This window comes from Peromyscus eremicus, chromosome 14 (assembly GCF_949786415.1).
Source record: "Peromyscus eremicus chromosome 14, PerEre_H2_v1, whole genome shotgun sequence".
NCBI lineage: Eukaryota > Metazoa > Chordata > Mammalia > Rodentia > Cricetidae > Peromyscus > Peromyscus eremicus.
This window is the reverse complement of record NC_081430.1, coordinates 22,796,095-22,809,066: the sequence shown is the minus strand read 5'-3', so window position 1 is coordinate 22,809,066 and position 12,972 is coordinate 22,796,095. Positions and strand designations below refer to the sequence as shown.

General features: G+C 44.7%; 1 protein-coding gene across 1 annotated transcript in view; it reads right to left on the bottom strand.

Moving 5' to 3' along the window:
• The window catches only part of Akap6 (A-kinase anchoring protein 6), a 304,232-nt gene that overhangs the window by 211,779 nt on the left and 79,481 nt on the right, over positions 1-12,972 (bottom strand). The window contains exon 5 of the mRNA XM_059279296.1: positions 6,272-6,394. Within this exon, the coding sequence (XP_059135279.1) occupies positions 6,272-6,394 (123 nt within the window). The remainder of the gene's footprint in view (positions 1-6,271; positions 6,395-12,972) is intronic.

Sequence of the window (12,972 nt, the reverse complement as noted above, 5' to 3'; positions counted from 1 at the left end):
TTAGCCAGGAGGGTGGAGGTTTTTCTTTCCATTTTACGCTGCTTCATATAGTTGGACTTTTCCGCTGAGTGTAATGTTCCTCTTTAAATAGACATTGAGGGGAAGGCAAAGGCTGCGCCATCTTTCCTCAGCCGACCACACACTGCACTCAGTGAGCTGATGGTGTCACGTGACCTCGGTTCACACACACCTAGCACTGCCTAAAGGCCCAGGTCACACCACGCCCATGCTCAGCATCTTACACGCCTTCCCTGCACCCAAGTCTTGCCTACACTATGTTGGGTGAAGGGTAGAGCATCATAAGCTAGACCAGGGCAGACAAAGAGATGTTGGCTGAAATTTCTGACTGACCGTGAGTGAGCCTCAAAAACAGCTGTTGGCATGAGTCTCTGATTCGCCCCTTCAGTCTATTCCTGTTCTCCATTCCTACCTTCCCTCACCCACTCTTCTCACCATTCAAATGTTCTTCGTCTCCGCACTCACCTGCAAACGCTCTGATCTTAAACTCCTTCCTTCTTATCTAAGATAGAGTGCCCACATGCTGCTCTTTCAGGGACAGGAACCCCGGGTGTGATTCCACCCGGAGTAAGGACCCGGCACTGGCTTCCCAGGTCTGCCTAAGCACTGGCACCAATTTTTGAAATGTCTCTGTCCCTTTGGAAGATGCTTCTTGAGGGTTTCCTTTAAAAATAGTTTCCATTCACAACACAGACAAGGGATTGACTCCTTTAATGTGTAAAAGGCTCACATAAACCAAGAAGTTAAGTGACAGTGACCCAGCAGAAGAACGGGCTATGATAATGAGCAAATGGGAAATGCAACTGACTCCCCCAAACATGAAGAGGAAGTCAACGCCACCTAAAATGCCAGAAGTATAACGGGCATCCCCTGCTAACAACCACAGGGACAAAGCTAAGCAGTGTGCCAACAAGCTTCAACAGCAGGACTGCAGTGGGTGTGCTCAGGCACGGACCACACACGGCATCATCCGCCACCAAAGGCACTTTAGTAGTAGATGAAAAATTTGACTGTACATAGCCTTTCAGCCAGAAATTGCACACGTAAGGACATACTCATACTAAACAAGATGATTAATTTCCATGCACTTGCACAGAAGCATCGTTTGAGACAGAAAAAGACTGCACATAACCTAAATGTCTAGCATAAAGGATTGGTTAAAATAAACATGCATGCTCATCAAGGAAACACGGTAAAGCCACACACAGGGATAAGGTTGTACTGTAGCTGCTGCTTTGACCTAATGCTAATATAAAGTGGGGACAAAGCAAAGCCCGTGTGTGTAGCTGTTTTCAAATACTTGGAATAACTCTGAAATGATAGAAAGCAGGAGAGGAGAGCTGGTATCTGGGAGAACATGAGGGATTCTCCATAGGCTTGAACCAGTCCACTGTCATTCACTTTATGAAGTCTCTGTCTTATTTACACACAGCCGGTCAAAAACCACATTTTTGAAATATGATAGCTGCTCGTCTGGGCTAGAACATCAAATTCTACACTCAAGCCCATTTTTCCATTACAGTCACTCAGTTGACCTCATTCAGCTCATCGATGCCAGACGGGCCGCACCCCCATGGGATTTGTGTTTGATTCCTCTCACTCTCCTGTTCTGAAACACAGGCAATCCTTCAGTGCCCCCAGAGAAAAGTTTGGCAATTTAAAATGTCATTTAGTCTCCCTTCCTGCCCAGCACCCACCTGCAAGGCTCAAGCTGGGCCTCAGCCACACCGGCTGGGCTAGCCTTCCCTCCCTCACCCTCACTGTGAAATCCCTGCCCATGCTCTCTGCCCTCGTTTTAGCCAGCAGAATGATAGATGCCCTTTGAGGGCTGCATCCAATTATCTCTAGGAAAACAATAAACCTTTTCACTGAACTCCTTCATTTATCCTATAAAAATCTACTGGCCAGGACTATATCATATAACCTATGGTTGCCTCCATTCAATTGAAAGCCCCCAACAGAAGCCAACTTCATTCACCATACACTAGTGCCTAAGGAAACACCTGACGCTCCTGGGTGCCTGATAGGTATGAACTTGAATATCGGATCCATAGTCATCATTTTGTTACATCGCTCCCATACATCAAATTGAACTAAGAATGTTGCTTCTTAAGACAAGCTATCTGCTATTCCAGTCCTCAGGGGCAGGAGGTTGCAAGCTGGTGGCCAGCCTGAGCTACACAGCAAGTTCCCTAACACCCTGGGCTACACAGTAGGATGGATCTTATAACAAGTTGAAAACTCCCAGATAGACCCTATTCCTCATACTGGGCCGCCTGGCCCAGCCTTAACACAAGGAGAGGTGCTCAGTCTGACTGCAACTTGATATGCCATGCTTTGTTGATACCCATGGGAGGCCTGCCCCTTCCTAAACAGAAACAGAGGAGGAGTAGATAGGGGGTGGAGGGAAGGGGGAGAAATAGGAGGAGAGGAGGGAGGGGAAAATGTGGTCCAGATGTAAAATAAATAAATATTTTTAAAAACCTCCCGGATAATATGAACTTAGTTTGTTCTCCTGGTGTTGATGCCTGTGATATGGTCCTCATTTGGTGAATTAGGTTTGCATGACAAGGACTCCGGGGATGAGAGCTGTCATTCCCGAAGCACATGGAATACAGTGGCTCTGGCCAGCGGTGCCTGTCTGCTGCCTCGCTCCTGCACACTGTGCTCTGAAGACACTACACATTTCCTTAAAGGAACCCCATCCAAGCACTTGCAATGGCTGGTTACCGAGCACACACTGTCAGAGCACATGCCCCGGCGTGTGACGGCTACTCACAATGTCCCCCTTTATTGTGCTTCTACCCACATAGACAGACTTTGAAAGACTGTGGAGGAAACGGCTCAAATGCTCATCGGTGACTCGGTGAGTCAAGTGTGGTCCACGCACAGGTGGAATATTATTTACCAACAAAAAACAGAACAATTGACAGACGCAAATGATGCTGTATCCAACAAGAGGCCGAATCAGAGACTGGGTCCGTGCCCCCGCAGAGTACCCGCGGGTTGGTCTTATTTATGTGAAATTCGAGACAGTACAAACTAATTCCATAGTGACATAAAGGAAATCAGCAATTGCTTGGGAATGCAGAGGAGGCTGAGGAGGAGGGCTGGAAGAAGGAATTACAAAATGTCATGAGGAAGTGTGGGGTGACGTTTGTGCTCACCATCATGGTTTTGGTGGAGTGTGTATATCTTTCAGATTGTCAAAGCTCCTTAACTTTCTAAAATATGCAATCTGTCTCAGGCCAAACACTTCAATAAAGCTGTTTTTGAAGAGGTTAGGAAGGGAATGGAAGACAGAGAAAAGGGAAGCTGCCCAATAATACATTTATACAATGTTACTTCTAAAATTGGTCTCAAAGAAGGAGAGTGGCCGATACTCATAACATACCACCCCCAAATGACATTTTCCTGAAAATGCCAGTTTCTAAAAAGATGGGAATTGTATTTTTGAAGAAGCAGCCAGGTTGCAAGCAGATGATTAATTATCATGGAAAATCACTGATGTACCATGACAATTTCACACTGTTTCCTACAGCTAAAATAAAGTTCCTCTGTCTCTCTCAGAAAGGCATTACCAAGTTTTAATTGATTTGTATTGGTAAGGAGAAAAAAAAACCCTTGGCTACCATCATGGAAAATAATTGAATTAAGTATCAAGATATAAATGTACAACTATTATTTTGGTATTTGTTTTTCTTTGCAGTAAATGTTGCAGATGCCAGCTATTCCAATGTATTACACCAGAGAAGAGCATCACTCTTGGGTCTCACACTCATGCAGACTAAAGATTGAATCATAGAATCTAGAAAAATGGCTTAACAAGTGTGTCTGGCAACCTCTAATACTGAGTAACATTGCAAAACCATTTGCTTACTCACTGGGAGACAACAATGGTTTGTGTAGGCTGAGCTAAATATGAATCTCGAGGCTCACTTGTATAGTTTTTATAGAAAGGTAGATTTTTGCCTCCTTTTGAGACTAAGAAGAATATTGATTTGGCATAATGATAATGTACTAAATACAGGCAATAACTAGGATAGGAGGATAATGTGGACAGAGAGAAACCGAGTCTTGTCCTAGGTTAAGTGACCAGGTAAACAGTCCAGTGACTCTCAGAGACTTCTGTTGCATGCACAGAAGGCTAATGTGGCTATCGCATGTGTTATTCATAGCATCAGAAGTAACATCTGGGACCGTGACTTCACAGGGAACTGGCCTGCAAACCATAGTTCCTCACCATTTAAAAGCAGAGATAACCAAACTATTCCTATATCATTTGCATTCCAGCTGGAATAGTCAGAGAGAGAGAAAAAAATCCCCCCCCAAAATCCTCTGACGAAACAGACTACTCTCCAAGAGAGATATCTCAAGAAGGACCCTTTGGTGGTCTACAGCAAATGGGAATTGACCCCCATGTTTGGGATGAGAACAATTGTCTTGAGGCAGGTATGGATGCCTGAGCTTCATTATGTCACTTCTGAAAAGGTCTGCAATTGTTAAGGCTGCATAGAGTAAGGGAGTAGACATAGGCGGCCATTTAAATCAAATGATCAGATTAAAAATTTACTTTTTCCATAGACTTAGCAACACTCTAAGTTAACACTAGATATATGAAGTTAGTGGCACCTACATCAGACAGAGCAGTACACATTATTCCCTCATAAAGCTGTGGGCTAGAATGAGGTGAGGTCAGCCCGAGGATGTCAAGCAAGAATTTCTGTAACAGAACTGAGACAGGAATATGCGTCGGGGACAAAGGGGTGCATCACTCAGGGAGGAAAGGGTCCTCAGCCCGCAGGTGCTGTGCTTGGCTTTCGATAAGTCACCCACAGTTAAGGCACCCTTATGCCCTTGTGCCCTCTGGAACCTCAGCAGCTGAATGTGTGTTTTCCATAAAATATTAAATCAAAAAAATTAAGACAGCACACTTGATGTGAAATAAAGTTCATATAGTCCTGTTTAAACACAGATTAGAATTTCTGTCAGAACAATGCCAGTGAAAAGTTGACATTCTAATTAATATAATTTACATCATAAAGCACTGAATATCTTTATCTTGCTATTATGAAATGCCCTCTAAAAAAAAAAAATGGAAACCGTATTCCACAGGGAATTGAATGCTAAGGGCAGTATTTCAAAACCCACATACAAGAGAGTCACTGAGGGCCAGTGGCATTGCGGCACCCCACCAGGCCATCCCTTGATCATCCACAAGCCTACCCGCACGCAGCAACTGGCTTCTGTGACGGTTTTACTGCGGTTACATAAACCGAGCTGCAAGCACAACACTAAGTCAACTAAAATTCTTTCTTTCCTGTCTCTCTTTTGTCCTTCTCTGGCCTCTCCTATGCATGGGACCCTACATGGAGCTCACTTAATCCAAATTCTAAGCGTGTCAAAGGGGCAGAAATCAGTCCCACAGTTGGGTACCCAAGGATCCTTGTTCATTGCCTTTGTCAATTTTCGTCTATCAGTGAAAGGAATAAAGATGAGCTCCTTAAAGCTCAAGTTTTCGTTTCCTGTGACAACGTGCTTTTTCGTCATGCTTTATCACACTCCGCTACGTGGTTCCCACCCCTTCATAATTGATATCGGCCATTTGAAGCATTCAGTACAAACCTCCTGAGGTTCCTCAACTGTACCCTCGTCTATGACTCCTGCTTTGAACAGACGCAAAGCATAGTCATCCAAATGTTTTCCATGACTACTCCCTGGTTTTTCCCTAAGCACGGGCCTGGGATAATGACAGTTGTATTAATTATCTGCTGAAAAATCCACGTAGCAGCAGAAATGATGGAGATCATCATTTTAAATATTTTATTAAAATAGCCAAGTGTAGAACAGATTAAATAGACCTTCTTGATAATGAGAGGCTCATTAATTTTACAAGAATTCTAGAACGCTTCAGAACGGTCATCAAATTTTCCTCTTGTATTCATTTATTTCTTTCAAGAAGAGAGAAATCTTCAATCATCACAGGTCTAATAAGATTTTCTGAGGTATTTTAAAATAGCAGCCTTTCTGGAAAAAGCTTTGAAGCATCAGTTTGAAACATGGAGGCCTTAGGTGTCATACCACTGCTTGAAATGCCTGCAAGTGTTCAGCTTGGGGGTTAACCCCACGGAAGCCTGGCTTCCTTAGTATCTAAAGACTTTTGATTGATTTAAGTTGCTATTGGACCTAAACAAGTCAGCATCACGCTGAAATCCTTGACAGAAACGGCAACACACAACACGATCCTGCCTACCAAGTGGGTCTCCAGGTAGAGCCGAAGGCTGTCCGTCTCCGCCTTCGGAGGAGTCCAGTTCTCGGTGGTCTCCATGGCTTCGTTCAGCCACTGAATGAATTCATCCAGCTTGTTCACAAACCCCTGTGAGAGAAGAGAAACAGGAAGAACACAAAGGGAAGTTAGTTGATTATTTCTAACGTCAATCTTAAAAATTCCAGACTTTGCCCCAAATTACGGTAACACCTCGTACTGCTCTTTTTTAGGCGATGACATCTCCACCGCTCCTGGCCCGAAATCCTTCCAAACAGGAAACAAACTCTCCTCCTGGTTTTTATCTAGGAACGCTTTCCTAGAGAATATGATCAGACCATGGGGTGCACTGTAGAAAGGACCTCCAAATATCTCTAGGGTATATGACAAGCATCTCCCTGCCCACCTCCAAATCTCCCACCGGCTCGGGGTGGCATTTGTGTAAAGAGGGCCTTGTCCGTTCGGAGTGCAGGGAACTGAGCTCCTAGGGTATTTTAAATTTAAACAGTGCCTAAAGATACCCGGATGAGTCCCATCCACGGCTCAAGTGTCTGTGCCTGAGCCCGGGGACTCGGGAGGAGAGAAGGACAGAACAGGGGCGCCACAGAACAGATGTAGACACCTGACTGGCTGAGAACGTCTGGACCGAAAGAAATACCCTTGCCCGGGAAGCACAAATCACAATAATCTTGCGATTTTTCAAATAGTGGTTATAAAATTTTATTGACCATTTAAAAGAACACATCTGTAGAGACAGAAAATATTTTTGAAAAAGTGAAAATCCGGCTATAAAGGGAGCCTGGCGCCGGCTTTCCATGCCTAGGGCAACAGCGCCACCTGGAGGTCACATGGAGCAAGGGCAGGTTTCCATTACGCTGTTTCCCTGTTACACTAAGTCCGTCCTTTTTTTTTTTTTCCTTTTCTTTTTTCTCTTAACCTTTGACTAATTTTGGTCGATATTTTAATGCCTTACTGAAGCTAGCCTAAGACAAAGGTAATACTAATATGTAGAAATTCATTTTCTTTGTCATGCTTCTCAGAAGATGAGTTTTGTTATTTAGTATATCCTAGATAATTCTTTAAGATTCATAACCCTTAATTTGAGCAATTTGCCCCTAGTGGAGTATTAGAAAAAGGAAAATGGGATTGGAGGTTAGAAAAGAGAAAAGCAGATAGATAAAGCCCAGAGACGCATTCCTGTTGAGAAGGGGAGAGGTCAGAAATGTCACAGAGGCCCACAGACTCTCTCTAGAGAGTGCTGCGCCCATGTGTTTCCATGCTCATAATCGCTACCCCAGGCTTCCCGACCAGGCTCTCAATACTTTACAAACTCCCACCTGATATGTTTACCACAGATGTGCACATCACTCCTGTGAGCACGGCAGAGTCCGATGGAACTCAAGCCATAGTACGGTGCTCCCACAGTGGAATTTTTGTGGAAAAACGGAGACCTTTTGGTGAGCACATAAACAAGCTTTATCTATCACCTACAGGAGAGTGTAAATGACCAACAACAGAGATGAAAATTATAGTTTTAGGATGCTTATCAACTCCCATTTACTGTTAAGTTTGACTTGAGTTGTTGTATGTAAATTGGTTTGTGGATAAAGTCAGGAAGCAAAGGATTTGGAAACAACTAGTTGAATCCAAAAGACAACTAGTTAAGTATGCTATTTCAAATATAATCAATACTAGATGATGAATTGTGTTGCCCAAACAACAGACAATGAAAGCATGTAAGAAGTCCCAGGCCCCTCACAGAGGCCGGTCATAGTCCGAGAGTTTTAAACCACGTGTGTCAGATTTCCTCACAGAGCCACCGTGCACGACAAGCTAAGACTTCCTCACAGAGCCACTGTGCATGGTGAGCTGAATTTCTGAATGCAGGTTAGCAATGCAGGGCCCTGGGAAGTCTTCCTGGACGGTACCTCTGTGTAACCCAGCTAGTCAGCAAAACAGGGCTGATATCAAAGAAACGGGGTCTTTTCTCTGAAAATGTCTTCTGGATTGCAGCCCATCCTTGCCAGTCCTCATCTGCCGCACATTCTCCTACCTCTCTCTTGGCCATGCCAAGTTTCCTCCATCAAAACAGAAACGTGACAAGTCTCAGTGTTCCTATTCGCAACAAAAACTAGGTTGTACTTTCTCTTAGGGAAATCAGAGCTTTCTGTGGCTTTTGCATGTGGCTTTAAGGATATGGATGTAGACAGCATAATGGAAATCTAGCTTCACTAGAGTCCATTCAGTTCTTGAGGGTTTATCTCCTGGCTTTTCCCACTGTTCCAGAACCTCTATGTAATATCGGGGGGCTCTATGCACAAGGGTCCTGTGTGCAATCCCCATCACAGAACATGCCCTTTCTTAGAAAGACCAAGAAGGGGCCGGGCAGTGGTGACACACGCCTTTAATCCCAGCACTCGGGAGGCAGAGGCAGGTGGATCTCTGTGAGTTCAAGGCCAGCCTGGGCTACAGAGAGAGTTCCAGGAAAGGCACAAACTACACAGAGAAATCCTGTCTCAAAAAAAAAAAAAAAAAAAGAAAGAAAGAAAGAAAGAAAGAAAGAAAGAAAGAAAGAAAGAAAGAAAGAAAGACCAAGAAGGTACCACTCACAGATGCCTTCACACTTAGGTGCATGCACAGCCAATGCTCGCTTTCAGAGGATCTGCTGACATCTTTGTGGTGTGGATAAAAGAAAATGGAGACCAACATGAACCGTGACATACTGAAATGGGGTAAATCTAGAAAATACATCTGTTTTGAAGTACAGCTCAAATTATAGTACAACAAAGGCTGATCCTTCACTTCAATATTACTAATATCCTACGATGTACAAGCACACTGTGAGACATCAATGGAAACCAGAAGATGAGGACCATTGTTGGGAAAATGCCAGCAGACAGCTGGGTGTGGTGGCGTTTGTTTTTAATCCCAGCACTTGGGAGGCAGAGGCAGGTGGATCTCTGAGTTTGAGGCCAGCCTGGTCTACAGAGAGAATTCCAGGTCAGCCAGTGCTACACAGAGAAATCCTGTCTTGAAAAAAAAAAGTGCCAGCAGAATAGAAAGCATGTCTAAACTCTGATAGGATTTTATAAGAAAAGAGACGTTTGTTATAAATGGTGAGGAACTTACTCGGTTATACACAGAACTCTTGTATGAACCCAAACCTGTTCCTTCCTGTGTTTAGACCAGCCATACGTGGCTGTGTTCTCTAGTGCTCTGAGAGCGGACTGACCTGGGGAGTCCAAGCTAGCCATAGAAGTCAGGTGTCCTCCTGCCCAGCCAGCACTGGCCTGCACTGTGTGGAGAGCACACCTTGGCTCACATCTGGCTCACAGTCACAGCTGAACGACTGGAGTCCTCCAGGTTCAAAGTTCAACCAGTGCCTCAGTCATTCCCGGCCCCGTTTTCCTTATTGGCCCTTGGTGTCCCTTCTGCCCGGCATCTAGATACACACGGAGAGTGACCAGAGCCTCGGGTACCCGTGGCCCAGCCCTTCCTGTCTCAGGGGCTGCCGTCCACATGGTCCCCTTCCCACACTCGCATCTGATACAATCTGAGAAATCTCAACGGGGCCAACACAGGAGTCAGAACCCAGAAGAAAACTTGGCAGCTGAGCCTGGAAGAGAAGAGCCCTGTGCTCAGCCCTGTTATCATTGGTTAGTAGGACACCTCCATACCAGATCATATATACTTTCAATATATATGTTCTGTCCTGAGGTGTTCTTTAATTTGCTTTGTTTATGGTAAACTTACTTTTAAATTTTCTAAAGCCTCTATTTCTTTAATGACTAAGAAATAAAATGAGATCTCATACTTACCAATAATAATAATAACAATAATAATAATAATAATGTTTGCTAGAGTCAGCAATGACAGACATTTACAGGCTACAAATTCTCCTTATTTCTTGTATTTTCTTCCTCTTCTCCTATAGATAACTTCTTCTCACTAACATAAACTGACTACTTTTCCCACCAGCAAAGGTACCTGAGTACCCACAGTGAAGAGGCCGGCCTTCCAAGCACCGGATAAGAGGCCAGGACATGGGAGAGAAGACACAGCCCTGACTTAGGGAATCATAGGCATAAGGGTTTTTTTTTAAGTTTCTATTACTTTTAAATCAAAATTGAAAGCCATTTCTCCAAAGGGCAGGGAAATCTTGCAGCAGGAAGTCCAGTTCTGGGGGAAGGTAGTGACTAAGGTCACTTTATCGATGAGGAAAATATGTCATGAGTAATTTGTCCAGAGCCAGAGGCAGGATTTGAACCCACATCTTACTCCGAAGTCTGTTCCTTCCAGGGTACCAGACTGCCCAAAGGAGGGGGGCCTCCAGAGGCACGTGGTAACCAGCTGACGAGTGCCCCCTCAACTCCACAGCACACACACTGAGGTAAGCTCCGTGGCTCCTCAGTCCTTCTCCCTCCACAGTCACACTTTACTGTCCCTTCAACAAGGAGCTCAACAAGGAAGATCACTACAGATTCCATTCCTAACACACTGAGGGGAACGTTAAAAGAAGTGCCTGAGCAAGACTATTTCATCTGTGCCTTACTACAGATGAATGACTCAGTTTACCCCCTGAGGGAGTGGTTATCAGATGACAGTTAGTCACTTGCTGAAGGGCCAGTTTCCCTGTGGTTTGTCATTTGGATGGGTATTACACGCACCTGAATTCTATCTCCTGGCAGAGAACTCAGACCCAGGCTAGCCCAAATCAGCTGCCTTCGGACAGGACCACATTGAAGAGCCTCGGAATTGTCAACTACTTAACTATATGGAGAAAAATGGCAACTTCTGTTGGTGAGCATTTTAAATCATTAAAACCTAGTTGTCACTCTCTCAGTATTCCACTATGGTGATATTTTATTTGTACTGAAATGTGATTTTATTTGTATGTTAATAAATAAAGTTGCCCGGGGGGTCAGAGCTATTAGCAAGCCATAGCGAAAGCCTGGGCGGTGGTGGCGTACACCTTTAATCCCAGCACTTGGTAGGCAGAGCTAGGTAGATCTCTGTGTGTTCAAGGATACAGCCAACATTGGAGACACACGTCTTTAATCTCAATACCAACCACAGAAGACCTGGAGGTCTGTACAGACAGGCAGTGACAAGGCAGTCATGTGGTTGGGTTTACAACCAATGAGAAGGCAGAACAGAAAGTCTATATAAAGACAGACGCACAGGAAGTAGCTCTCTTTCGGAGAGGTAGGACCACCTCAATAGTGAAGGGTAAGGTTTTCAGCTCTTAGCTCTGGCCTCTTGGCTTTCTTCTTTGCATTGGTTCTGTGTTTCTTATTGAATAAGATGGTTACTTCTACATTCCACAGTTAAGGGCTCAGTGAATTCATCCAGATAATTCTAGCTGAAATAATAAGCAGGCCTCACTACGATCCGAGACCTGTCGTAAGCATCTTATATAAAATAAACCACTTAGGACCTGGAAGGACTACACAAGGTAGTGACTGCTGTCATTCTCAGGATGCAGATGAGACCAGTAAGGGCAGAAGGTAAGGACAACTGTCCACTGCACTGGAGCCAGAAGGGGTTGGACTCGGTACCCAGCTACAGAGTCCCACCAATGCAATATAATAGCATGGAAGACGGGCTGATTTAATGGTAGCCTTTCTTCTCAGAAACTGGAAGTTGGAAATAAATAAAGATTATGTAGGTGAAACAGAAATGGTATATTAAAAGAGATGGTATATTAAAAGAGAGAGTGAGTCAGAGAGGGGGTAGAGAAAGACAGAGAGAGAGAGAGAGAGAACACTCATCATGAGCCAATGTGGACATTAAGTGGTGGAGCCAGATGGAACTGAATTTGGTTCCAGGAGTTACTGCATGAGTTACTTCCTGCCTTTGAACGCCAGTCCCACCACCTGCAAAATACAGGTGAAAATATTCATTTTTGAGATGACATAATTATCAGAGAAAGTGCATTAAAGGGGCTGCTCATCCCTCGATGGGACATCTATCTCCACCCGCCCTGGCACTGCCAAGGCTCAGGCAATATGGCAGAAGAGGAGGCTCGAAAGAATGAGCAGGATGATGGGGGGCGGGGGAGGTATTACGAGATACAAACTTCTGGACTTCACATGTCACACTTAGGAACTCACAGTCGCTACGATGATAGAAAGGTCCCTGGAACATAATGGCCAGCCAACTAAGACAAGCGGTAAGCTCTGAGCTTAGTGAGAGACGCTGTCTCAAAGAGTGGGATGGGAGTACTCAATGCAGACACCTGGTGCTGACCTCTGACCTCTACATGTGCATGCACACCAATTTACCCATTTCTCTATGCAAACATATAGAACACACCACACACAAGCATGCATGCACGCATGCACACGCACACACACATGCACAGATTGCTCAGTAAGTGTACAGCATTGTGCTAGGTTCTGCTGAGAAGAGGGATGAGAAAAGTCCCCTCACGGTCACAGCCTGATGGGTGGTGGCTCTGGGCACTCAGAGAGACAGCCATGGTCCTGCGTCCAGTATCTGTGAGCCATTGAAGAGAGAGCAGCCAGGAAACCTGCAGGTTGGCGAGGATGCCACCAACCAATGTTTCTATTAGTAGGCAAACATTTCATAATAAAATCTGACAACTTTTGGTGGGGGGAGCTAGGGGAAGGCCATATTCTTGGGGAAAATCTTTAGCAGTAGGGCCATCAACAAGTAACAGTTATGGG